We start from the raw sequence: 26,997 nt of genomic DNA, 5'->3' as shown, positions 1-26,997 counted from the left end.
TGTAGATGACTAATAACTATATTCATTCTTTAAGAAAACACTAATGTGGTCATGTAATTTTGGAAGAAAATGAAATGAGTTTCCTGTCTGTCTCGCATCTAAAGACCACCCTTGTAATATTAGGAAATATCATAATCTTCAAAAAAGACTAAATTTTTCTAGCCTTCCCGAACACTTTCATACTTGAGTGACTCAGAAGTTTTTGCTCAAAAAGTGCTAAAGACCTGGAGAAAACTTCATTACTGACTTGTGGTTTTACCTTTAGTGATGAAAGGTCATTTTAGAGTCCCAAACAACTTTCAAAATAAGAATCTAAGGGCAAAGGAGCTATCATCCCAACAAAGGGACTGAAAAAGTTTTTTCGCCCTTGGTATTCTTTTGTGGTACACTGAGATTTTGCAGCCTCCAAAAGAGATAATACCTGAAAGACTTCTTCTGTTTTGTTTTTCAATGTCCCTTCATGCCAAAAAAAAAAAAATACCTGTTTGTTTCCATTTGAAGTAGCAGAGAAACGACATACAATTCCAACTCCACATTTATTCTGAAAGTAAATGTTAAAAACCAGAAGTGTGCTGTACTGCAGTTTTATTCCCCCAAATGGCAACCACAGTTCTTGATTTCCTTCCCCGCCCCACACATACACACACCTTGATCTGATAAGGGAGATTTCTTAGTATCTCTCACTACTGGTCATGAAAAACCACCTTTGCTTTTTAAACTATGACTATCGAGTAAGGAAAGCACATATACCTAACTTTCCAAGGAAACTCTTCCTAAGTTACTTTCAGCTCATCCCTCTCCTGGCTCTTCCCAGGAGTGAATTCCCCAGTGGCCTTGTCTATGCATCAGCAAGGCTGACTGGTGGACCTGCTCCCTGCCACTGAAGTTTTCCTGGTACCTTCTAGATCCTACTGCTGGAATACATGAGTGATTCACTCCTCTCCCTGTCTCCTGGCAGCTAAATGGGAATATTGGAGAGCTGCCAGAAGGGTAGGTAGCCAACCTGCTTGCCCTCGATTGTGCCTGCCAGCTTTTTTAATAGCAGAAGTAGGGTCAAGTAAGTGAAATCACGAACTGAGGAGCGTATTTTGAGAAGGCAAAAGGCAGTTAATGTCCTTCCAAACCTTGCATGGCTGGCAACCCTTGGCAGCGTAATCTATGATTTATGGCACCTGACCCTTCCACCGTGACTGTTCTCTGTGCATTCACTAGAAACATATTTACAGAATCTCTCCATTAGCAAAGATGCCTTGTGTGTGATTATCTGATTGTCACGGTCTCACCAGGGTTTTGATACAGTTTCTATTCACAAAAGAAAGACTGCACTGAAGTGCACACCTAACTGGTTTAAAGCTGAGGTGCTCCATCAGCAGACCAAGACCAAGATAAAGCTCAAAGAGATTGTTACCCCAGCTGTATCCTCCCACCTTCCCTTCCTACCCAACTGCATTCTGCCTTGTCCTATCCCAGCTCAAAACAGGAATTCTCATGTATTACCCCGAATCCTTCACAGTTTTATGTAAGTATTTAGTAATGAGAATGATCAAAGAGATGGACCTGTTTTGTCTTCCAGAAAAACTGGAAGAGAACATTACTTGCTTACACCCATTAGTATTTTTTTCCTTTTCTCTACATTCATGGAGTGCTTCGTGTCAGCAAGATACTTTCTCCATACTTAAAAATTTTCAGTGACAAATGCAGGTAAAGTTGGGTGACAGGTGACTTTCACTCCTCATTCTGAGGAGATTAAACACTAGGGGGGGGAAACATTGGACAAGGGGCTATTTCAAACTTTACTGGATGGCTTAAATAGTGGTGTCTCCCTCTTCTCGCTCCAAAATACGTGGCTTCCTCCTTATGGATAAGTCCAGTTCTTGATGACCTTTGTCGCCGGGCTCTGTGGAATTAACTGGGGAAAGGTGAAGCAGTAACTGTGAGACCCGAATCCGACACCTCTGAGGGATCCACAAGAATCCAGATGGAGGAAGCGACCAACTCTCCCCCAGGAGGAGAAGTTTGGAGTAAATGCGCGCGCACACACAGGAAGGCGATCGACTCGCCCCGCGTGCGGAGATACCACGGTGCCCTGACTGGGCAGGAGCTGCGGGTGACCCTCGGAAGTGCCCTGGCATTAGACAGCTGGGCTCCTGCAGACTCGGCCGGCCGGCTGGCCCTCCCCAGTCTGGCAGAAGTCTGGGCTTGGGGACGGGGAGAACACGAGGCCACCCACGGGCCATCTAGGCCCGAGGGGACAGCGGGCTCCAGAAAGCCCGCCCCGAGAAGGACCTGTCAGGGAAGAAGCCCCTCCACCACGCTGCTCTACTCTCGCAGACCCCAAAACCCAGCCCGGGGGCGCGCGGACCTCCGGCTGACCACACGGCCCGCCGGGCCCGAAGCCCCCAGGCGACCCCGGGCGCCCGATCGCGGCCCACTGCCCACGCCGGGGGGCAGCCCGCGGGTAGGCGGGGAGCGAACGCCCCGCGTGCGAGTCTAAGGCAGGTGGCCCGGTGGTGGACTCCGCCCGGGACACCCGAAATGTGCGCAGTCACCTCCAGGCGATCCGTGCCCCACCGTCGCCATTCCACCTTGGAGAAGCTGCCCCGGGGGCATCGGCTAGCCTCCCACGGGGGAAGAGGAAGGAGGAGGGGAGGAGTGATTTCAGTGGGGGAGGGGACAGACCAGGGGACCGGGAGGAACCCACGCGAGACCAGAAAAACCCCCATCTCCACCCGACCCTTTCCCTGGAAAGCCCTGCGCTTTCTATTCCTAGACATTTTCCCTTCATCAAGCTCTGTGGGCGCCACCCCTTCCCCCCCCAAAAGAAAAATTCATTCCCCTGCTTTTAATTGAAGTAAACAAAGTGCAACAAATCCTAACTCAAATATGATTGCCGTGAGATTAGGGTCTAATTGCCGAGGGTTCAGGTGGAATCCGCGGGCTAAATCCTACAGGGCCAATCTGAATTTCACAATCGCGGTGTCAAAGGAGCGCGACGAGAGCCCACACGCTCCCCAACAAGTCATTTTTAACAGTTACAAGCTCGGCACAAAGACCACACAGGGCGTCTCAGAGATGCAAATCGAAGCCCTGGTCACTCTCGGGGCCTTCCACAAAGATGGGCTAAACCCTCACAGAAAAGAAATCAGTTCTCCGTCACCGGCCCGGGACGGCGCCGCGGCGACGGCGGTAGCCGCAGAGGTTAAGGACAAGTACAAATAAGACGGACCCAGTTTTGTTTTCCGTGTGAAATATCGGGAGACGCTAAACCCCCGCCCCCCACCCCCCAAAAAGGACGGGGCTCCGTCCGTGGCTTCGCATTCATCTGACCGCTAGAAAATGAAGAAGAACGAATGAATGAGTGAACGAATGAATGCACACACAGGAAGACTTTTGGAGACCCCCGTTTCTGAAATTTGGAGAGCTGAACACAAACGCCCCCCCCCCAAAAAAAAAGATGGAAATCTTGGCCTCCGATTGATCCGAGGCTGTGACTCCGGGAAGGAAGGCGAGCGCCCCTGGGGTCTCGGGTGGAGGGGTCGGGAAGGGGAGGGCGTCGAGTCCCCCCCCACCCCCGCCAGCACCTGGTTGTATCCTTCCCGGCCCAGCGGCGGAGTCGTGGCCAGGCTGGAGAGGAGCCCGGGGCATCGACGGCTCGCCGACCGTCCCGAGGCCGGGTCCCTGCTCGGCCCAGCCGGGCTCCGGGCCGCACAGCGCCTCCGCGCCCGCGCCCGCCGCGCCCGGTCCGCGCGGGGCAGCCCTGCGCCCCCAGCCCCGGGGCCACCCCACCCCGCACGCCGGGAGGTTCCGACGAACGCCCCCGGCGTCCTGCTGGGGTGCTAGAGGGGCTGGGGGGCAGCTGAAGTACGCCCCGGTGTGCGGGACCCTCAAACAGGAGGGGCCCCGGGTGCCGACCTCCCCCCACCCCGAGGCTACGGGCCCCCAGTCCCCCCCCCCGCGCCCCGCCGCCGGACAAAGCGAGCCTCGGCGGAGCCCAGCGGGCCTGGGGGGGGGGGGGGCTGCGTGATTGGAGGGGGAGGGAGCTTTCAATACACGAAGTTTTGTGGGGTTTTCCGTGAGGGTCGCGGGGACCCGCCTTTCATCTGGGAAGTCGCCCTGGGCGTGTAGATTGGGGGTGTTCCAGGTCTCGAGAATCCCCCCAGCAACAGCTGGGGAACCCTCCAAAGCTACGTCCGCGGGGATGCAAGGGGTGGCGTAGCTCCAAGACCAGGGTCTCAAAAAGAAAATTGAGACAGACAGACAGACAGCAGAGGGACGGAGAGGGAGGCAAGGAGAGAGAGACAGAAAGACAGACAGAGAGAGAGAGAGAGAGAGAGAGAGAGAGAGAGAGAGAGAGAGAGAGAGAGAGAGAGAGAGAGAGAGAGAGAGAGAGAGAGAGAGAGAGAGAGAGAGAGAGAGAGAGGTGGGGATCAGATAGGCAGACAGACAGACAGATGGGAGCGAGGGAGAGAGAGGGGGAAAAGAAAGAAAGAGAGAGAGAGAAGGGAGGGAGGGAAGAAGGAAGGAAGGAAGAAAAGGAGGGAGAAAATTAATTGTTCCCAGTTTCCCCAGGTCTCTTCTCTCAGCTTCAGGGAAGGGGTGGGGCGTCTAACCGAAAGAAAGGAGTTTTGTCTGCTCCTGTGGAAGTTTCCAGAAGCTATTATTTTCTCTACCCCTGACTCCACCTTCTGGCCACAGCTTCATCCTGATTGTTACAGGGTACAGAGCCCCAGGCTGTGCAAGAGGGAACACTCCAACCCTTTAGATCCTTGGAGTTGTTTAATTAGCTCTGGCAAGATGGTCCCTATTCTTAATGCCTGGCAGGAAGAAATGGAGTATTTTCTAGATTTGCCCCTCCACCTACTGATAAACTACCATACACACATCTGCTTCCTTTTCATCCTGCTCTCTGTCTGGCCAGCCTAAGTGTATGCCTTCTGTCCAGGCCATCTTCCTTCCTCCCTATCTACTGGCATTAATTGAATTTTTCCAGACTGAGGCTTCTCCTTGTTTCTTCCCTCATTTTTCTTGCTAGTCCTCTGATAGGTTGACCTTGGTCATTCTTTAGTCTTCTTACTCCCCAATTTGCCTCCCATATGAACCTCACCGAATTTCATTCCGTTTCAGACAGTTTAGCCTGTCTGCTTTATCCTGCCTCTCCATTTAGACTCAGCATTGGGGAAGATGATTCCAAATTACATACAAAATTAAGATAGCAAGAATGCAGCTACAACGCTAGAGTTGGACCAGAAAGCAAGTAAGACAGTCATTGAAGTGAGGGGGGAAGGAGAATGAGGAAAATACGTGGGTAATAAAGTCATACTGGACTATACATATGTGAATTAGGATGCTACTTCTGGTTTTAATGGAGTCTCCTCTGTCTGCCTAGGGAAGCAGGGAAAATGGCCCCCTGAACAAGGTGTGCTAGTTTCTTATCTGGCAGGAACTGCATCTGAACACCTGCTCCCAGTAGGACCTTTGTCTGGCCAGTCTGCAGAACTGGGGAGCCTGGAGGATTTCACTGCGAAAGGCCTCACCCCCACCTTCATCTCTCCCACCAGGGTGGGGTGCCTCCAAACTCTCAATTATCCAAGGAATAGGCTGTGAGAAAAAAATAAATAAATAAAACCACAAAGGGTTTAGTGGATGATAAAGGAGATGGTGGAAGGGTGTGATTAGATCTTCAGAGTCCCTGTCACTTGTCACGTGTTAAAGAGAAAGCTTGGGTTGTTTTATTTGTTTGTTTAGAAGAGTTTTGCAGGGAACTAAACAAACCAGCCTGGTGGCTGCGCTGAACCCATCCCAGTGCCCTGTTCTCCAGAGATCATTCCAGAGCAGAAACACTTTCTAAGGATCTAAAAAACCACAAGCCCTGCTGAAGAGGCACCAACTTGAGGTTCAAAAATGATCCCTATTGAAATGAGACTGAATTATTAGACTGAGTTTCAGTCTACTAGAAAGTTCTTTAGACATTTTCTTTGCTGCTGCTGTTGTTTCCTTAAGAAAACTTGGGGAAACAGCCCTAACTTATTGACTTTACTGGTTCTCTTAAGCAAGGTGCTTTAAGATCTTAGGTGTAAAATATCTTTTCAAGTTAGACTTCACCTTATTGTCAGGACTCCAATAAACTAATAGTGGTATAGTCTATTGTTAGAAAATGTGTGTGTGTGTGTGTGTGTGTGTGTGTGTGTGTGTGTGTGTGTGTGTACCTCTGCTTAGGATTTGGTGGAGCATCCCCCCCCCCCCTGGGCTGGGGAAGGGTGAGGCAACTTGAGCCTGAGTGAACTGGGAGGTGAAGGGGTGACCCCAGATGGGGCTGGGGGGGGATAGAGAAGTGGGAGTGGGGTTGGGAGAGGGAGAGGGACGCTATAGGCATGAAAGGGGTGGCTGGATCAGCTGCTTTTCCATGTCCTAGAAACTGAAAGTTTCCACAACCAGAAGTTTGGGGGGGTTGTTTTCTTTGGGGGGCTTTTTTTAGCTTCACATTTCAAGTGCCCACACTTTTCTTGAGACTCCTAAAAACCAATTTAGAATCCCCAGGCCAGGATTCTTTAGTGGTGTGGTGGCTAGGTCCTCCAGCTGCTCCCTGACTTTGTCCCAGGCTCTGCACCCTGATTCCCACACCACCTAACCACTGCTTGGATCCAGCCTGCAGGTGTTAACCAAAGTAATACCTTCTGGCACCATTCTTTACAAACAAATTTGAATTTTTGTTGACTTTTTTTTTTTACCCAGTAAAAAACATGGCATAACAGTTCAGCAGACCAAACCGTACAATCGATGTAGATTCTCTGTTACCTTGAAGGACAGTTTTCTCTCCCCAAATGTGGAGTCTCAGTTTTAAGCAATTAAGTAATATATTCAACAGGAGTATTCCATTTAAAATACATCGGGACTAAAGACACACCAGACACACAAGGTCTGAGGCTAGAAGAAAATATTTAGTGCTTGCCTACAGATTCTGTCACCCATCATCTGCTCGGAATGCGCACTCTGAATCTTTCAGCGTGTCCAGCTCTTATGATTGCAAATGGCCCTGTTTTCAAATGGAAATAAGACTTGCAAACTGATTATGTGTATTGAATCAGAATCACTTGCTAGATCCTCTTGTTTAAAATGTATTGAAAAAGGGATGGTGGCTGCAGACCTCTGTAACCAGCTCCCTCGCTTCTCAGGGAGGTCGATCTATTTTGCAACTTTTTGCCATTTGAGCCTATTTCAGCCAGATAATTACATTACCATTGTGTTGCTGACCCAAAGCTCAGATGTGGTACACACACCTCCCAGCCATCTCCCAGGCTCTCACCACAAACATTACCTTCTAAACCACAGACACACCACTACTCCCACAAGCACTCACCAAATCCTTCCCAGCAAGAACCAGCACTTCCCAGATGCCAAAACCAGCCTCAGAATCCCACAATTCCTTTTACCTGACATAGATCTTCCTCTCTTTTCTCCCCCCACATCTATTCCAGTTCTGTTCCCTTTCTTCTCCTCTCTTCTTTCTTTCCTGGGAGCAGAATCATGTCCCCTCAAATCCTAACCTTTAGAAGCACATGATTAACTGAATCTAACTATTTAGTTCTGTTAAAAATTGTTTACTACCAATTTTGTGTTGATGTGGCATTGTAATTGGCAAAAACCGGTCAAGATGCTTGTATGTTGCCTTAGATCTCACAGATTTTTCTCTTGACCCACCCCCCCATCCAGGGCTAGACTGTAGAATTTGAGTGGGGACATTTTTAAATGAGATCAAAAAATATTTCATACTGAAATCTCACTTAATTTCAGTATGGAACCAGTAGACTATGTGAGTGTGGAGAGAGAGTTAGCTGAGTTTTCATCTGTCTTGTAAACTGTAGGCATGATACAATGCAGTACTTCCTAGATGGACTACATGCAGGCCCTGGCCTCAGCAGTCTTTTCAGGAAGCAAGGCTGCCAGAAATAATAATCAGCATTCCAGGTAGTGACACAAGTGAGGAGATAGTAATGAACTAGCCTCAACTTCTGTCTGCCTTGGCTAAGAGGCAGGGATGCGTGCTTGTGTATGCCTGTGTTGTGCAGCAATTCTTTCTCAAGGAGAGTCCGAAGGAAAAGGAGAATCTCTCATTGCCTAACCCTCCCACACCACTTAGACTCCACCCAGACCCGCAGACCTGAAGGCACCTTGGAGTGGCTGGGCGGGGAGAGGCTCTTAATCCTCTGTGGCTTCTGAGTCTCCTCAGAAAATGTCTACTAGTGCGAGTCTCTTTAGAGATGCAGGTTCTCTAGCAACTCTGCAGGGGACCCTAACTTTCTGGAGTTTGCTCTATACTGAATCACAGTTAGTTCCTTAAGTACTGTCCTGATCTGGTCTTCTGAGTTAAGGCAGAGGGAACTGGCAGCTCAAAAGACCCAGCCCTCAGGCTCCTTCATATCAATACAGTAATTCCCAGGTTTACAATTGCGTGCACACTCAGTGTAGTGTGTGCCTGGGAGATCAGGTAAATCAGTAGCATGAGAGTCAAATAAACCTTTGTTTTCCTAGAGCTTTGGCTTTGGGCACCTTGGAGAAGCAGCAGCTCTCCTAGGCCTTCCCGTCTGGGATTCCCGCCCCCCCCCCCACAACAGAGTAGCTTCAGGGCTCAGCGACAAGGGAAAGGTATGCAAAAGCACTTTTTTGTGGCTTGACATATCTTATATTGTAGAAGTGACATAATCCACAAACACCCAAACTGTCAGAAATACAATGTTTAACACTCTACTAACAGCAACTGACAACTGCAAAATCATAGTTAAAAATGAGATTCCCTCAAATGTGAACATTAGGAGTGTGAGGAAGGTTTTTTTCTTTTTCTTCAAGAATGGTGAGCCTTCCCTCTTATTTCCACATTATGATGGCAGAGATGAAGAGGACATTTTCAACACATGAAGAAAGGAAACCTTTCCCTTGTTTTGTTTTATTTTGATGTCTGCTGGTAGATACTGGAAATTCAGCAGCAAGGGACGATTATTTTTGTCCTTTTTAGCTTATTCCAAAAAGTCTCAGCCATAGCTGTGGTATCATGTTCATAATTATATCTCCATAGTTTTCCAGGGTAAAAAAAGGAAATATTCCCATTCAAAATGAGCAAAACTACATAACTTTTTTTGTAAAGGTAAATTCACTTTCATGTAGTAGTTTAATGGAGGGAATTAATCTATTCAACTTCTGGCATATCCAGGTCTATGTTAAAATTTTCTTTAGATTATCTTGAAATTAGATATAGAAGATAAATATGCACATGGATTAGATAGGTACTTTGCATATGTGTACTTACACCTTCTACGTGTACTTACTTAGACATCTGTATTCAATCATTCATTTCTACATATGAAGAAGGTGGACTCAAATGTGAATATTATTTTGGAGGACAAAGTTTACCAAGTTTTGCTGCCTGCAACATTTGTGTTTACAGGCAAAGCCCCTATAGCGATCGATTGATATTGTAATGCCTTAAAAAGAAAAGAAAAAGAAACAAAACAGGAATCTGTACTAAACCCTCACCCTTTCCAAACTTTGCTACCACCCATGATAACAAAGGTAAAAGTGTCTAGAAAGCAGATGTAATGGGAAATATTATCAAATGAGAAGAACAGAAACCCAGGACTGTGCTTAAATAACCTGCAGTTCGGGTATGAGGTCATTCTTTGAAGGAAGTGCAACCTGCTTCAACTACAGTTTCAGATTAGGCAGAAGCTGTGCTGTCAAGTTCCTGAGTCGAGGGGACTCAGGAACTGTCATTCCTTTAAGACTCATCCAAGAAAAGTTCAGATACACAGCTCCGTGGGGTGGGAGTGGGGGTTCCTGCAGTCCTTGATTCCCCCATTCACATAAAACACAGACATCCATCTATGAACTCCTCTAGCCACTTGGGTTCACAAGCTGGCAGGAGAGGTCGCTCCTTCCAGAAGCCACTCTCTGAAGAGACACCAGAACTTACAAATTGAGGCAGCCTCCCAAATGGGTCCCCACACAGGGTGGCCTGTGGCCTCAGACACACTACTGCACAAGAAAACACAGACAGCAATCCGAGGTCCAGGAAGGTGGAAGGAAGTGTCTAGCTTCTCCTAACCCAACTTTGTTTCAGCACGGAAAGCACTGGGGCTCAACCTTTCCAATGGCCTCACGTCACTTCCATTTGCCAGGAAAGCAAGCAGTGCTCGAAATAAACAAGTCGGTGACCCACCTAAGAAAACATCCTATCTCAGATTCACCTTCCCCAACGGGTTTCCCAGTTCTCCACTAAACGCTCGTAATTGGGGTGGGGGCGGGGTGGGGTGAGGGAGCTCGGCCTAGAGAGAGAGACTGGAGACAACCCATCAGAATTCCAGGCAGCTTCTCCACACTCTCTTGTTTATAGAAAATGAATGTCTGCCTGGCTGGCTTTCGTTCAGGAAAAGAGGTCAGCCTTTATCAACACAGTTCACACAGATGCTGGAGCTTTTTTTCCTTATCTTCAATTGACCCGCTTTTAAGATAAAGACATAATAGAGAAAGCATTGACCTTACCTGGTCCCTAATGAGGTGGAAGTCAGGGAATCTCGCTCTCCTTTCCGCTTATCTCGGATCGCCGGAGACTCGCGCTACCTTTTGTGCGCTCGCGACTGGAGACAGCGGCTCCCCGACGCCCCGACGCCGGGGGCGCGCGCTGGAGGGGTGCGCGGCCTCCCCAGTCTGACAGGTCTTCCTGGGGTCTCAAAACCAAAGACTACAATGCCAGATCCAAACCCTGGCCCCGGAGCGCCCCTAGTCCCGGCCCTGGAAGACGTGAGATCTCTTGGAAAGCTCCCAAGGCAAAGAGCTGCCAGCGGGGAGTCTTGGGAGGAAGAGACCTGGGGTCTCCCTGGTCCCCAGAAGTGGTGAGCCACTCTCTCCCAGTGCCCCCCCCCCCCGATCGAGCTTGGATTTTTCTCTCGAGCCCCACTTCCACTCTTCCCGCCCCTGTCCTCAGCGGCTGTCCAGGGCTGCAGAGCCAGTCCTTCCCTCACCTGCCTCTCGGCCTGGAGGGAACCCCAGCTTGTGTCCCTGTGGGTGGCAGCAGTAGCCCGGGGACCCTCCGTCTCCCACTCAGGGCATCTCCGTCGTCTCCCCCCCCCCCCCCCCAACCACCACCCCGCCCCAGCCAGGCCCAGTCCACCGCCCTCCAGCTGAGCTTCTCTCGTCGGTCTCTGGCCCCAGAGCTCAGGGGTTCCCAGGCCGGGGCGGGGGTGGGGAGCCGCTTTGGGATGCTAAACATCAAACAAACCAAGCCTGGGGTTTGAGGCCCCGAAGCCACTAGAGCGACTCTCCAGGGCTCTCGAGAAAGTCCTCGTGTTTACCCGGCGGGGTGGGGGTGAGGGAGAGAAGAAAAGGTGTGTGTGGGGGGGGGATGCTGCCTGCCACATCTCTCCCGCTCACCAGGGCCTAGGTTTGGAGGGGGGCAAAGTTTCTCCGAGGACCACAGGACGAACTGTTCTGCTGCTCCCTCGCACGGGGGTAGTTCTTCCAGCATCTCACTTCCAGGGGAGCATCCCCACAATACTGATTTCGACTCCCTCCCGGGAAGCCAGGTTCAACCAGGGCTCGAGGTGCTAAGAGTAGGGACGACGGAAAAGATGGCCCTTGGCTCCTCAGAGGTTGCCAGGGCGCGCTGTGTGTGTGTGTGTGTGTGTGTGTGTGTGTGTGTGTGTGTGTGTGTAGGGTGCTTCCAAGTTTCAGAGCCCTCTTGTGCTGACCCCCTGGCTAGAGATGCTTCCGACTGCATTCCAAGGCTGCTTCCTGCAGGCCCAGAACCCCCTAGCCCAGAGCCGGAGCCCCAAGGAGCCCGAGCCCCACGAAGCCGGAGCCGGAGTGATTGATTGGTGGCCAGCAGGGCCCGGCTTTGCTCGACTCTCACTCAGTCGCAGACCCAGCCAAATTCACCTTTACTCGGGACAAGTAAACAGACTTCAAACGAAGCTGGCCGGGAGAAGGGTGTATTTGCTAGAACTTCACCAGTACAAAAGTGATAAGACCAAGACCAAGCATCACACTACACTTAAAAAAAAAAATTGTGACAGCCCGAGGCTACAGCTTGACACTGCTTGCTTGCCCTGTCCCGTCCAGGCTTGCGCTAGAAAGTGGGCTGCTTGAACGGAAGCTCCCACCCCTGAATCAAACACCAGACGTAGTGGTCACCTCCTCAGGCCGGCCACCTGTCGTCACCGCCTGGGCCAGATCCAGAGCTTCACACAGGGATTAGCGTCTGTACTCCTGGTTTGGTAACTACTGACTCCCACTCTAAAGACAAACTTTCTGCTTTTCCAAAATAGAAGGACTGATGCATTCCTCGCCCCCCAACAGCACACTCACTAGAACCCAACCCACCTACGTTTTCGCAATACCCAAGTCCCTTCAGAACACTGAGTCCCCAAAGGTGGGGACGTCTAGGTGACAAGATGAAATGAAAGAAGAAAGAAGGGCAGAAAAGGATAAAAAAAAGAAAGTTGTTAATCGATGGAAGAAGTGAGCACATACCAAGTAAGAAAGCAAGTCCCAGAACACTTCCTGATCTAGAGGGAAAGCTGTGGGAAGCCCACTGAGCTGCCATTGCCTCACTGGTTTATCAAAGATGATAGAGAAGGGGCAAGTGTAATTTTTATCTCTATCTGAAATCAACACCTGCCACCCACCACAATCTTAATAGTTCTCCAACGCATATATCCAAGAGATTAGAAAATTAGAGATTGAAAAAAAAGAGTTTAAAAGGATTTCCTTTACTGAGGAGAAATAGAGAGTTGGGAGCAGGAAAAACAAAAACAACAACAACATGTTTGTCTTGCTGTAAAGATTTAGGAACCCACAAGTGGAAAATGCTGGAATAAAAAGTGAAACCTCGGCTTGTAAAGTCTCCTCGGAAGCCATCCATCCCAGGCAAGCCACCCAGTCAGTCCTGCACCAGCAGAGGACAGACAAGCCACGTTTGGGATAGAGGTGAGGGCTGCTGAGCTCAGAGCAGGAACTGCTAGACTCCAGCAAAACTAAAACCCCCCTGAACAACTTCACTTTTGAAAACAACCCTGCACTCGGCTCCATTCTAATTGGGAATACACTTGGCCAGAAACTAGAAATTTAAGTTTGGGTGTTCAAATTTATAGAAACGATCTCTGCTGAAAAACAGTAACATACTTGATTTAAAAAAAAAAAGTGAAATGTCCTGGTTCATTGTTTAAAAGTTGGCTCAGCCTTAGAAGACCGGATTTTGAGATGTTTAAAAACAGGAGCTTGGTTTAAAAAAAAAAAGGACTCTATGAAAGTGTTCCCCCCCTCATAGAAGTAGTTTATCTTTTCTCTTTTCAGTTGCCGATTTTAGAAGTGCTCAATACTGAATCACCGGCAGAACAAAACTCTCCCCTTCCTCTGAGCCTGTCCCCCTGAGCCTTTAAACTAAAACCCAAACAATTCCAACCCGGTCAGGGCAAAGAGGAACCCTCCCGGGGTGGGAGGGAGCCATTTTAAGCCAAATCAAAACCAAACCAAAAGAAATGTTTTTAATCAGAAAAAGAATCTTTTTAATTTGTATAATTTATTAGAAGCTTCTTAGGAACTATATTTAAGCCAAATATCTACATAAGTTACAACAGAAAAAAAGACTGATGCTGCAAATACCAAACTGCCAAATAATATACACAGATTTGTCAATGCCCACAAAAAATGTGAGGGGCAGGGGACGGGGTGTGGGGTTCTTTTTACAATAAAATGTACAAGTTGCTAAAAACTAGGCATTTAGTCCAACTTTTGACAGCATTTTACAGCTACAAGTTCACATCAAACAGAAAACAATTTTCTGAGGGGACATTCCAGGCTCAACCCTTATGACCAGAGGGTGCCTGGGCTGGGGCATGTCCTTTGTGACAGGGACTAGTGGGTTATGTCGAAGAATCTTTCCTCTCCCTGGATCCCATCCTCCTTTCTTAAAAAAAAGGGGGGGGGGGAGAAAGAAAGGAAAAAGAAAAAAAATCCTGGTATTTACAAGTGAGTCCACCTTACTGGCACAGTGGACCAGGTGAAGTTTGAGATAAAGTCCAAAGCCATGATCGCATAGAGCCCTTCCCAAATTGCATACACACCCCAGCATAGAAACCCATTTGAATCGCCTCCCACCTCGAAAAACACCCCTAAAGCTGTCTTTCTATGTCCTTCACTGTTTAAAGACTCCAGAAGGAATTGCATTTGTTTGGCTGTTTTTATTTCCTTTTTCTCTTTTCTAGAAAAAAAATCCACAAATAGATAGGGAAAACAAACCAAAAAAAAAAAAACAGGAAAGAAAAGAAAAGATTTTCCAGCACTTTGGCCTTTGTGCGTTTTCGCCCCCTTGGCTTAATCGAGGACAGGTTCTTACGGGGGTGGGGGGGAGAAAAACTCGAAGCGCGTGGAGCAGCGGGTGGACGGTGGTCTGTAGCGGGCGGAAGGGAAGCGGTGAGCAATGCGCTGGGGCTTGGGCCTCACCACGACTTCTCACCAGGTCCGACCATATAGCAAGGTGGAGCAGGACATGGTGCCATAGTCCGAGCCGGAGGAGTTCAGGTGGGACAGGCTGGAGACCTGGCCCTGAAGCGCTGCGGGGCTGGCGGCGTGGTGCGCCAGGTCCGGAGATTGGCCTGCGCTGCCAGGCTGGTGACCCGGGTGTGCACCCAAGCCGGCGCCCCCGCTGCCCACCGAGATGGCCGCCGCCGCCGCCTGAGCGGCCTGCGCCTGCTGCTGTGCCTGCTGTTGCGCGTGGCCTTGTAGGCTGGCTGCCCCAGGGGCGGAGGCGCCCGCCTGGCACGGTTTGCCGTCTTTCACCAGGACCGGCACCGCCACGCGGCGTGGCGATTGCTGCTGAGCCTGTTGCTGCTGCGGACAGCCGGCGCCCCCGCCTCCCCCGCCGCCGCCGCCGCTGTCCTGCTGCAGCTGCTGCTGGGCCGCCTTGTCCTTGGCCTGGCGTTTCATTTTGTAGCGGTGATTCTGGAACCAGATCTTGACCTGCGTGGGGGTCAGGTGGATCATGCTGGCCAGGTGCTCGCGTTCCGGCGCCGACAGGTACTTCTGTTGCTTGAAGCGTCGCTCCAGCTCGTACACCTGCGCCTGGGAGAAGAGCACCCGGCGCTTCCTGCGCGGCGCGCTGGGCAGCGGGGTCATGTTCTTACTCACGTCCCCGAGCGAGCCCAGGCCGCCCATGCCGCTCATGTTCATACCGCTCGCCGGGCCCATGAATCGGGAGACTGTAAGCGACAAACGCACAGCGTCGGGCCGGCTGCCGGGCCCGGCCGGCCCGGCCTGCGCGCCCTCGGCCCGCCCGGCCCGCCCCCGACGGCACCCGGCGTCCCGAGGCCCGGCCACCGAGGATCGCTAGCGCCCGTCGCGGCCCAGCTGCCGGGGAAAGGCACTGGACAGCTCCCCGCTTCGACTCTGCCTGCTCTCCCCGAGCTCCAGCACCCGACTTTGAACCCCAAAATCCAGTGGGAAAGGAAGGCCATTCCGTCTCTCTGCGCGGCCCCAGTCGGGCCCGGAGGCAGTGGAGTTGGCCGGCCAAACGGGTGGCGAACCGAGCTCAGGTCGGGAATTGGGGTTCCGACAGTAGACCCTAACTTTGGGAGGTTCGGGAAGGAAGGCGTTCACTTCTGAAAACTCCAGCCTCCTCCGCTCCGGCCCTCGGTTTCTCTCCCGCGCGCCCCAGCGAGCGCACCTGTCCCGCGCCACGACCCGGCCCGCGCCGGGTCTCCGGGCCCGCCGTCGCCAGACTGCGTCCCAGCTGGGCAGCCTAGCCTCTGGCCAGGCCCGGCCGCTCCCCGCTCTCCCCCGGGGTGGCCTCCCTCGGCCCTCCGAGGTCTTCGGCGGCCCTGAGCAGAGTTCACCCCTGGCCGCGCCTGGAGACGCCAGGTCCCGAAGATCCCCTCTCCCTCCTCCCCGGGTTCCCAAGTGCCTCTTCTTGGAACCCCTAGCCCGCCCGCACCCGGCTCCCAGGCGCCGCCGGCCCACCCTCGCTCCGCCGCCCAGCGCGCGAACCGCGCCTCGGGAGCCGAACCCGCGGGCCTCGCCGTGGGGCGGCGCGGCGTCACTTACTGGCGGGGAAGCGCGGGTCCGGGTTGGCGCCGTACCATCCGGGGCCCGAAGCGCTGTTCCTCATGGTGTCCTGGTAGGGTGGCAGCTCGCTCATGTTGCCCAGGTTGCCGTTGCAGTAGCCCCCCACGGCGGAGTGCGAGAGCTGGGGCACCCCCGCCGCCGTCATGTGGTAGGCGGCGGTGACGGCGCCGTGGTGCCCCACGGCGTGCTGCTGCATGGCCGCGGCCGGTGGCGCCGCCTGGCCCTGCCTGTACGCCGCCAGCGGAGCCCCGAGGCCGCCGCCCTCCATGCCCACTTTCTTGTAGCTTTCCTCCAGGGGACTCAAGATGTCAGACACTGAGAACGGAGTCGTGTGCTTTGGACTCATCGACATGATTCGGCGGCGGCTGGAGGAGGAAGGAAGAGGAGGAAAAAAAAAAAAAGGAGAGGGGGAAGGCGAAGCCTCGCTAGTTTTTTTTTTTCCTCTCCCTTTGCCAAATATTCTGGTGTTACCTTAACGCCGATCTTGTTGGATGTACACGTAACGGAGTGGACCGAGCCCGCCTTAATTGTCTCGAGTGGAGGCTCGGGGGCTGCCTCGCGTTTGTTTTAGCCCGGCGCCAGGTTTTAGGCAGCCACCAGAGGCGGGGCGTAAGCGCTAAAGCAACAAGACAATAGAAGCCTACATCTTGCCCGAGATAATTAGCTTACATGCTGATGACAAGGTAAACACCTTTAAGTTTCACTTGTCAGGATTTTTAGGTCTCCGAGAGGGAGGAGAGAGAGAGAGAGAGAGAGAGAGAGAGAGAGAGAGAGAGAGAGAGAGAGAGAGAGAGAGAGAGAGAGAGAGAGAGAGAGAGAGAGAGAGAGAGAGAGAGAGAGACCCAAAGCATTACTTTCCCCCTTTCCCGGACACCCCCCCACCCCCCATTTTTGTGGGGTGCTATTGGCGCGCGGGGAGGAGGCAGGGGAGGGGACGGAGGAGGGGACCCGGAGCAGGGAGGGCCGCCGGAGGTGGGGTGACGAGTAGCCGGGAGGGAGGATGTGGAGGGAGATAGGTGCACGCTGCTTCGCAGCCAACTTGAGGAGTTAGAAAGTGGAACCTCTCCGCCGTTCTGTCTCGGGGTTCCCCGGGCCAGGACAGGTCTTTTAGGAAGAGGGAACCAAAGGGGTGGGGAGGAGGAAGGGGGGTTCACCTGAGCCTGCTGGGGCTGCTCCTCCCTCCCGCCGAGGCCTCCCAGCCCCGCGCCTTCCCACCGCCTCCGGACCACATCGGGGCTGCCCCGCGCCGAGCCCCCGATCGCCGCCGCCACCCACGGAGCCGGCGAGGCTGGGGAGGAGCCCGGGGGCCGCCCTGTCGGTCTGGGAGTCCGTCGGTCGGTCTGCCTCCTCGGCCGTCGTCGAGAGGGGGACACCTCGGCTCCCGCCCCCTCTCCCCTTCCCAGAGAGACTCCCCGCGGGCGGAGGGGAGGCTGAGGAAGGAAAGGACTGCCGCGGGGAGGCTGTGGCGGATCCCCGCGCCCCCTCCCGCGTCAGATCTGGGCTTCTCAGCGGGCCAGGTACCCCCCCCCCCTCCCCGCGACATCCCCACACCTCCACATTGCCTGACCCCACCCCCTCCCCGGCCCAAGCTAATACCGCGCTCTGCGTGCTGAGCTGCAGTTAGGGTGTGTGTGGGGGGGGGGGGGGATGAATAGGAGAATCCGTCGCTGCACCCGTCCGATCTCCAACAAACCCGCTGCCCCCGACCCCTGCCCCTGGCCTGGACACGCAGTGTCTGGGACAAGAGCTTTCCCTGGACATCACTGTCCCACCCCCCCCCCCCCAGGCTCAGGGCCCCGCCGTTTCCCCTCGGATGCTTCCCACTGGCTGCACCCGCCTGTCCACCGAGCCTGACCCGGGCCGGGCGGGCTGGCCAGGAGACGCCCGTGTGCCCACAGCCCACGGGCGGGGGCTGCGACAAGCCTCGCCTCCCCCCGCAGCTCAGCCATGCAAAAGTGCACTTGCTTCCCCGGGAATAACCAAATATCTTTGTTTAAAGTGGCGGCGTAAATGGCCAGTCGCTTTGTGGCCACGCTGGATATTAGTAGATGAGGATCATTCTGCTTCAATTGGGCGCCTCTCATCCCGCGAGCAAGAAACCGCTTAGGAGGAAGCGGGCTTCCTGTCTGCGCGCTTCCAGGCTTCAAGTGGGAGCCCCGCTCCTTGAGGGTCCTTGGGCGCCTGGTGAGGGGGAGCTGTGGGCTGCGCTCCCCAGCGGGGCCCGGGGGGCGCGGGCCGCGGAGCTGTGGCCCGGCCGGTGCCCACAGCCCAGAGGACTACCCTGCGGAGTCCTGCGTCGTGCCGATTTTAAGGACATCTAAGACTTTTTTCCCCTCTGCTGGGGTTGGACGTGTTTTCGGGGCTGCTGGCTGTGGTTGTGCGGCGTTCTCCTGGATGCCTTCCCTGCCGCCCCGAGGTGCTGCCACCCCGGGGCCTGCCAGTTCAGGAGGCTTCCCGATGAGGGTTTTTGTTTTCACAGGTCTCCCCACTTTCTTTGTAGTACCCTGGAAGAAACGAGCAGTTTTGAACTATTTAATTCAGCAGGCTAGGCTTTGAAAAAAATTAATAGCAATTCTAGAATGGAAAGTTGTTCTGTTTCTTTGCTTTTTAAGACTTCACAACCAGAGCTCTCCTTGAGGATGGGGCCTTTGTACTTGCTCCTCAGTACAAAAGCAACGTGGAGACCTTCGTTTTCCTCACCATCTACCTCCACCAACAGGGGAGGGAAAGCTTCCCCCGTAGGCCCGCGGGTGCCCCGCTGCTTGGGCAGGCAGCCCTGCGTGAGCGCACTGGGGGTTGTGCCTGTGTTGCGAAAGACAGGTGAGGTTGGACGCTCGACTGTGTCCTTCTTTTCCCAGGGTCTTCTCTGTGGGGCGCTGTCAGGAAGCATTCTGACCCCAGCCACTGAGCTTTGGCCATTGTACTATCCAGGGAGTGGAGAGGGGGAGGCCACCCGAGCTCAAGTGGACAATAAGAAAGAAGAGCGGGCAAAGCTGAATGCAGACTTTACGTGGAGGCGCGACCAGGCCAGCCTCTGTCTTCAGTGGGGTGTTCCTGGGAAGGCACCCCAGCCACTCGTCTCCTTTCTCATTCTCCCTCTCCTTTATTTCATACTTGCTGCTACATGTAAGAAATACCAAGTGCAGAATGTCCTTTGTCGCTCCTAGCCTCAATAATATTTAGAGATGGAGATCATTCTTGGCAAGGTTTTTCTATAAGATTCAAACAAGATCACGCATACCAAAAGGCTTCCATGTCTTGTAAACAAATTAAATTCAGACTTGAGATTTCTGTAGTTATTTTCATGGATATAGTTTCCTCTTCTTAGCTCCCTGGACGGAGGGAAGACTTGCACCTTCCCCTGCCTCTGGGTCTGGCCACGGTTGGCCTTGGTCACAGGCCCACGTGACTGGCGTCTCCTGGGCCTCCATTCCAAGAGTGCGAACGATCGGGGTTGTCTCTCTGGACCAGGATTCGAACTGCAGAGCAGAGGGGGTCTGGACAGGCTGAGCTGGAACCACAGTGGGATCCGGTTTCACTTGTTCTCCAAACTAGGACTGTGCTTCCATCTCTCCTTGCTCACCATCACTAGCTCCTGTCCCCATCTAGCCTGGCCTCTGTGGCACTCTGAAGTTAGGCCCCCGGTGCCTCTGGCTTCTCCCCTGAGTCCTTCAGAAATATCCACCCCTCTGCCTTCTTTTCCAGGCTGGCCACAGAGCCAAAAAGAAGCCTGAAGACTAGGGAGCCTTGCAGGGAAAAGGCAGACACAGCAAAGGCCCTAGAGTTTCTCCTCCTGCCCGAAGGCCTCTTTTAAAGAGAAGAGCCCCCTTTCTTTCCGCTGCCTCGCTGCCTCCCTGACTCATGCAGAACAGGGCCGATTGGGTTAAACCAGCGATTGATCCGCGGCTGCAGGTCAGACACAAAACTCTTCAGTCTGCCTCTCCTAGCCCATGTTTCCCTGTATTCTAACTAACTTGCTCTCAGGTGAAGTGGGCATAGCGGCTAATGGGCCCTAGAGAGACCAGCGCTGGCCCCTTGGCGCGACCTCATACCAAACCACAGCTATCCCCAGCCACAGGGGGGCTGCAGTTCCAACTGGAATCCCGCAGCAGCGGACGTGCAGGCCCAGCCCTAGAGAATCCCGAGCGCCAGTGCTTGTGTGGTCACAAGCAAACCCCTTCTTTCCCTCCGGGGTCACTTTGAGCGACAAGATCAGAGAACTCATGCAGAAGGCTAACGTGTTGGCCATGGGGCTGTGTAGTTTGAGCAGGGGACACCTGTCTAACTGCTCCTTCTTCCTCCTCCTCCTCTAAGACCCCTGATGTCCTTCATCCCTCCCAGGGCACTAAATGCATTACCTAATAGTGACATTTTGCTCGTTTTATCACTATTTAGGATCCATTCAACGTGGACTGTATCGGTTGCTGTTTAAGGCTGAAGTTTCTGCCTCCAATCATCTAGGCGGGGCTCCTCCCCACCCACCATTTATCTATTAACAACAAATAATTCCCTTGTGTGTCTCACACGTCACTAAAGTATCCCAGAGGAAGGAGAGGATTCCAATGAAGTTCTGCCTGTGCCCTTCTCCACGGTTTCTCAGCCTTCCCCTGTTGCCGGGCACAGAAGTCAGAATCGTGGATTTTGAGCCAGGCCCCTCCATGCCCTCGCCCAAACACAGCCTGAGTGTGTTTCCTGCCCTCACTAACCCCATTAAGAAAGCAAAGCTTTGGCCCTGTAGGTGCAACCTGTGCAGCGCATTCTTGGATTGTCCACCAGGGACTCGGGTAAGGCAGGATGCCAGCCTGTGCTGGAGTTTGGAATCTGTGAAGTCTCTGTAAACAGGAGTCAAGACTTCTCATTCTCTATCCTAAGTTTGCAGAAGCCGAGAGCCTCTGGCTCTCTGTGAAAGGCACTGAGCCTCTTCACACTCCAGCGGGTTCAGGGTCCGGGACTGGACTGTGCTGAACTCGCTGAACTCCCGCGTGCTGTGGGGGTCGCTGCCTCGCACCCCGGAGTCGGGAGGAGTGCCTGCCAAAGAGGTCTTCCCAGCGGGGGCTTCCCGAAAGCCCTCACCGGTGCCCTCCAGCGACCTACTCACCCTCGGCCTCGGAACCCTCGGGGGGAGCCCGTGCCAGACAAGACCTACAGCCAGGGCAGCTTTCGCAGACATGGCGCGCAGAAGAGATGCCTCGACGAGGCCCGCTCTCTTTGTTTGACCATCTAGGACCTTTGAGGAAGGTTTTTCTCTAGTCGCGGCCCCTAGGTAGACCAAGAATGAATGGGGTGCAGGTGGTATTGTGGCGGGGATTGCAGGGTGACCGGGGAGAGCCGCTCCCCGGCGTTGCAATGGAAGTGAGGACGCATCTACGGAGATCAGACTTGGGTTCAAGAGCACTTGGGGGTGGGAAAACTAAATTTTCTGTCCCATCGAGCCTTCTCTTAGGTGGACACTTGTGGTCAACTTGTCACACAGTTCAAACCTACATTCAAGTTGTCCCAAGTGACATTCCAAGGCCGGATTCCCTGCGGGGACTCCAGGGACGCCCCCTGGTGGGACGGGGCTAGAGCCTGTCTCAACTGGGGGGAGAGGGAGGGCTACAAAGCCCAGGGAAGTGGGAACCCGTCCCCCCACCTTGATCCCAGGGGCAATCTGAGATGTGTTTGAGGTGCAGGTCGTGCGTCGCCTTGCTCGCCTGCGGTGGGGCTGCACAGACACTTGGCTTTCATCGGGCCCTCCCTGGTCCTAGTTACTGTTTAAATCAAGAGCCTCTGAGCCAGGGGTGGTGTGTGTGTGGGGGGGAGGGGGTCGTGAGCAGAAGGAGGAAAGGGGAGGTCCATCCCAGAAGCAGAGACCTCCACGGAGGCGCTCTCACGAGAAAGGCCAGCTCTGGAGGAAGTTTTCACAAGTGGGCAGCTTCATACAATTTCGTACCACTTTAGGGTGTCAGGGGTCACACCCAGAGTCCCCTGCAGGTCGCATCATACTCCTGTCCCCCCTCCTTCAACTTGAGGTGATCACAACGTGCACAATGTGCAGTTCTGCCTCCATCCCCCCCTTCCCCCAGCCTTCAGATCATGTCTGCAAGTCTGTGCCACGGGGCCTGGGATGAGGACATTTTCCATGGGGTCGTAACAACACGGAGTGTGTGGGGTGGGTGGGGTTCCCTCTTCAGTCACTTTTCCTGGCCGCCACCCCTTTGCTCTTTTTTGTCCCCCCTTCCCAACGCTAGGATCAGTAAAATATTCTGGTGCATGCAACACCGTCTCCAAGTCTGCTTGGGGAATCGCCAGGGCTGGAGGAAAAGCCAGGTGAAGGAGACTGGATTCTCTTTCTCCCTCCCCCCTCCCCCCACCTCTCCCCCAAGCTCAGGACTTAAAGGAGACTGGGAGAGGAAGCGATCCACAGCACCCTCTTCCGGTCTTCCGCAGAACTGCAGACTTAGAACAATCCGGGGGAAGTTTTGCTGCTAGATTGTGGAGCAAGTTTTACTTAGATTACTCACCCTAACTATTCACCATATATCTGTCCCACTACATGTCGAGCTTTCTAAAGGTTTACCTCAATTCACTTCAATATACGCTATGGTTGACTTTGAATTACCAAGCCTCCTGCACTATGCTATTTGACAAAGCCCTTGTGTAGATCAGGGCCCTGGGGAATGTGATAACTACTATCCGTATCTAATTAAGTCTTGGAATTTAGCGAAGAGAAATCTCCTCTCCAAGTCTGAGGGTAATTGGACATGTATATGGTGATACAATAACCTTCACTTTCTGTCTTTCCAAAGCCCAGAGAAAGCGGCAATGATTTCTTGGCAGCCTTGAATTGGAGCAGTAGAGGAATAGCTCCATAAGATACTACAGTATGAAAAGTTCTAGGACTTGAGCTGGGAGTTTGGCCTAGTGGTAGAGTGCTTGCCTAGCATGCAGGAAGATCTGGGTTCAATTCCTCTGTACCACATACATAGATAAAGCTAGAAGTGGTGCTGAGGCTCAAGTTGGTAGAGTTCTAGCCCTGGGAAAGCCCAAGGACAGTGCTCAGGCCCTGAGCTCAAGCCCACGACTGGTAAAAAAAAAGTTCTAGGACTAGAATATAGCTATATTCTATAGGATACTTTTTGTTCATTTATCTCTGACATCAACTTAGCCAAGTAGGCTCCCTCCCCCCACCCAATTATTTTCCCTCCTCTCTTTGAACTGTTCTCAAGACAGAATTCTTTCCATCTCCTCACTCCTACCCCACACTATATACCTAACCTCCTGTTTGTTGTTCTTTTCTATTTATCCAGAACATCATTCCTTCTATTCTCAGAAGTAAATCATACCTCCCTTCTTTTTAAGCCCCAGAGCCCCTTTCAACAACTAAATATTTGACACACAGTAGCAGTGAGTGAAACGGACATTGCAGAATAAGTGGATGAATCCCCAATACACTTACCTATTATATTCTTATCACAAATCATTCCTACTGAGTAATTTGCTATCTGTGGCTCAAGTGTTTGTTTTCTTTCACACATATTGCAAGTTCCACAGTCACCAGATTGTCATGCGTTTCTTCCTCTGTCTCTTGATACTTTTGAGAATCCATCGTTGGACTTTCATCTTGCACTCTGTGCCACGGCTGTATACCACCTAGTCATGATAGTTTGCTACTTCTTGTCCCCAACCAATCCTCTCTCTCTAGAGTTTGCAGTGCCAGAGTCTAGGAAATCTAAGATCAAGGTCCAGCAAGTTTCATTTCCTAGTGAAGACTTCCTCATTTGTAGATGGCCGCATTCTTCCTGTGTCTGCACATAGTAAAGAGAGGAAGATTTTGTGGTAAGAATAAATCAGATTAGATTCTATTGCTTAGGATTCCATTTAACCTTACATATCTCCTGCTAGGGTGTGAGCATCCCCTGTCCACCATTCAGATGCTACCGACGTGACAGCATTAAGAGATGGAACTCCTGCCTCATCCTTCGAAGAAAGACAGCCTGTTTAACAAACGGTGCTGGCAGAATTGGTTAAGCACCTGTAGAAAACTAAAGCTGGATCCTTCTATGTCAGCCTCACCAGAATTGATTCCAAACGGATCAAAGACCTTGAGGTAAAAGCAGGTATCCTCAAAACTTTTCAGGAAGGAATAGGAGATACACTAGGTCTCCTTGGCACAGGTTGAAACTTTCTTAATAAAGACTCTGAAACACAACAAATAAAAGAAAGTTTGGATAAATAGGACTGCACTAAACTGCAGAGCTTCTGTATGGTAAAGGATATAGCTAGCAAGTTAAATAGAAAGCCCACAGAATGGGAGAAAATCTCCACTAGCCATACAACAGACAAGGGCCTCATATCTAAAATATACCTGCACCTCATAAAATTGAATCTTTCAAAAACAAATATTCAAGGAAACAGCCATCCCATTAAAAGCTGGGCCAAAAACTTAAAGAGAGACTTCTCTGAAGAAGAAATAAAAATGACTTATAGACACATGAAGAAATGCTCAACATCTCTGGCCATAAAAGAAATGTAAAACAAAACTCTGAGATTCCACCTCACTCCAGTTAGAATGGCCATGATTAAGAAATCTAATAGCAGGCCGGGAGTTTGGCCTAGTGGTTGAGTGTTTGCCTAGCATGCACGAAGACCCGGGTTCGATTCCTTGGTACCACATACTTAGAAAAAGCCAGAAGTGGTGCTGAGGCTCAAGTGGTAGAGTTCTAGCCTTGAGAAAAATCCTAGGACAGTGCTCAGGCCCTGAGCTTAAGCCCAAGACTGGCAAAAAAAAAAATCTAATAGCAACAGATGCTAGTGGGAATGTGGCCAGGAGGGATCACTACTACATTGTTGGTGGGAGTGCAAACTCAACCACTATGGAAAGCAGTATGTTGATTACTCAAAAGACTAAATATAGAGCTTCCCTATGACCCAGCAATTCCACTCCTTGGCATTTACCCAAATGTCCAGAAACAAGGACAAATTAAAGCCACTAGCACAGCAATGTTCATTGTGGTATTATTTACCATAGCTAAGATATGGGACCAACCCAGATGCCCCTCAATAGATGAATGGATCAACAAGATGTGGTACTTATACACAATGGAATTTTATGCTGCTATCAGAAAGCATGACATTGCCTCATTTGTAAGGAAATGGAAAGACTTGGAAAAAAATCATATTAAGTGAAGTAAGCCAGACTCAAAGGAACATAGGCTTAATAGTTTCCCTCATTTGTAATAATTAGTACACATCTGGTACTCTCCTAGCAGAGGATCACACTACTTCAAAAGCTATGTACATACAGTATGAAACTAAATCAAATGAACTCTAAGATATGGAAACAAGAGGTTTATATTTGTGATTGTTGTTCTTAATGTACTGTGAAGTTATTTCTTTTCTCTCTTCCACTTATGGTTACTCTCATGTGGTTACTGTATTTGACTTTGTTACCTGGTATACTGTATTTACGCTTATTTGTTTATTTGAAATAGGGAAGGAAGGGGGAAATCAAGATGATTGGGAGGGAGTAGGGGGAGGGAAAGGGGTACAAAAACATGAGAAGGGATATCAAGTTTCAAGAAGTAACGTACCCATTACCTGGTGAATGTAAATGTAACCCCTCTATACATTATCCTGACAATAAAATACAATTATAAAAGGAGAGAGATGGAACTAGTTAACCTTCTGAGGCTTGGAATCAAGACCTGGGCACTGTTCTTGAGCTATTTTGCTCCAGGCTAGCATTGTACCACCTAAGACACAGCTCCACTTTGGCTTTGGTAGTTAGCTGGAGGTGTGTCTCATGAACTTTTCTGCCAGAGCTGGTTTCGAACCATGATTCTTGGACCTCAGCCTCCTAAATAGCTAGGATTACATGTGCAACCCAGTGGCACCTGGCTAGGGCTTGGAACCCTGAAGAACTTGTAAAGCCAGACAGGCTTCTCCTTAATTAATGGGGTTAAATCCCTCCTAAAGGAGAGTTGAGGCATGATTTGGCCAGCGTGTCCCTGTCCACCACACCGGGCTCTCCCTTTGGAGATGCAGTAAAACTTCACCAGACATGGATGCATGGTCTCAGATTTCATAGTTCCTAGAACTGTGAGAAATACACTTTCTTTGTTTTCAAAAGACTTGGTCTCAGTTATTCTATTATAGTAATGCGAATGGACTAAGATACCTTCTAAAGGTCTCTCTGCAAACACAGTCATGGGGTTAGGACTTCAACCTATGGATTTCCAGAGAACTTCATTCAGCTCAAAGCAGATACTAAGACTAACACTCCTCCTCCCCTAAATTCATTTCAACGCCACATCTTCAAAGTCTCCCAAATCCAGTCCCACTTCCTCATAGCCAGTACTTTCCTTCCATTGCTATTGCCATGGTCATCTATCACCTTTTGCTTCATTAGTCAACCCTGGTTTCTGTTATTGGACTTTCTGCTCTCTAGCCCTCAAAATTGTCCAATGTATTTTTCCATATGAATTCTCCCCAGCTTCCCACCTACCCATTTGCAGCCCGCTCTCCAGAGGCTATACATTTCTCATCTTTTTTTTTTCATTTTGCACAGTTTTATCAGAATGCATGATATGTATGAAACTATACATGTTCACAATATAAAATCTGGTAAATTTTGTTGTATGTATGTACTCATGAAAATGTGATCACAATTAAGATAAGGCATATGTCTAATATTGCAGAAAATTTCTCCTTCTTCTTTGTAATCCTTCTTTCCTTTTCTTCCCTGAACCTATTTCAGTCCCTAGGAAATAGTTGATATGCTTTTGGTCACTTCAGAATACAGAATACATTTTCTAGAACTTTCTCAAAATGGAATCAAATAATGGTTTCTTTTCTTTCTGGTCTTTTCCATTTAGTATAATTATTTCAAGACTCACCAATAGTGTTGCA

General features: G+C 51.2%; 1 protein-coding gene and 1 long non-coding RNA gene across 4 annotated transcripts in view; both read right to left on the bottom strand.

Annotated features, from left to right (window-relative positions):
* The window catches only part of LOC150055187 (uncharacterized), a 40,017-nt gene extending 28,914 nt beyond the window's left edge, over positions 1-11,103 (bottom strand). For both annotated transcript variants that reach the window (XR_016537625.1, XR_016537627.1), the window contains exon 1: positions 10,534-11,103. This is a non-coding gene — a long non-coding RNA (uncharacterized LOC150055187). The remainder of the gene's footprint in view (positions 1-10,533) is intronic.
* A 3,105-nt stretch (positions 11,104-14,208) lies between these two features.
* Positions 14,209-17,338, bottom strand: Nkx2-1 (NK2 homeobox 1). Of its 2 annotated transcripts, none has more exons than XM_090345463.1 (3): positions 17,262-17,338; positions 16,087-16,472; positions 14,209-15,245 (listed from the first exon to the last, which is right to left on the bottom strand). In XM_090345463.1, the coding sequence occupies exons 1-3, from the start codon at positions 17,336-17,338 to the stop codon at positions 14,500-14,502; spliced, it is 1,209 nt and encodes a 402-aa protein (XP_090201589.1). In that variant the 3' UTR covers positions 14,209-14,499. The 2 variants fall into 2 exon arrangements, with proteins under 2 accessions (XP_090201589.1, XP_090201588.1); XM_090345462.1 differs by lacking the exon at positions 17,262-17,338 and adding an exon at positions 16,579-16,742.
* Positions 17,339-26,997: the final 9,659 nt, after the last annotated feature.

The sequence above is a fragment of the Megascapheus bottae genome, chromosome 14 (assembly GCF_031878675.1).
Source record: "Megascapheus bottae isolate mThoBot1 chromosome 14, mThoBot2.hap1, whole genome shotgun sequence".
Taxonomy (NCBI): domain Eukaryota; kingdom Metazoa; phylum Chordata; class Mammalia; order Rodentia; family Geomyidae; genus Megascapheus; species Megascapheus bottae.
The sequence above is the reverse complement of the archived record's forward strand: the minus strand, read 5'-3'. Positions and strand labels throughout refer to the sequence as shown.

Excerpts from the sequence above, each read along its gene's own strand:
- Nkx2-1 (XM_090345463.1), bottom strand. The coding sequence starts at position 17,338 with ATGTGGTCCGGAGGCGGTGGGAAGGCGCGGGGCTGGGAGGCCTCGGCG. Across the intron at positions 16,473-17,261 it reads AGCAGCCCCAGCAGGCTCAG|CCGCCGCCGAATCATGTCGA; the intron begins GTGAACCCCCCT and ends TTCCTCCTCCAG. Across the intron at positions 15,246-16,086 it reads GGACCCGCGCTTCCCCGCCA|TCTCCCGATTCATGGGCCCG; the intron begins GTAAGTGACGCC and ends TGTCGCTTACAG.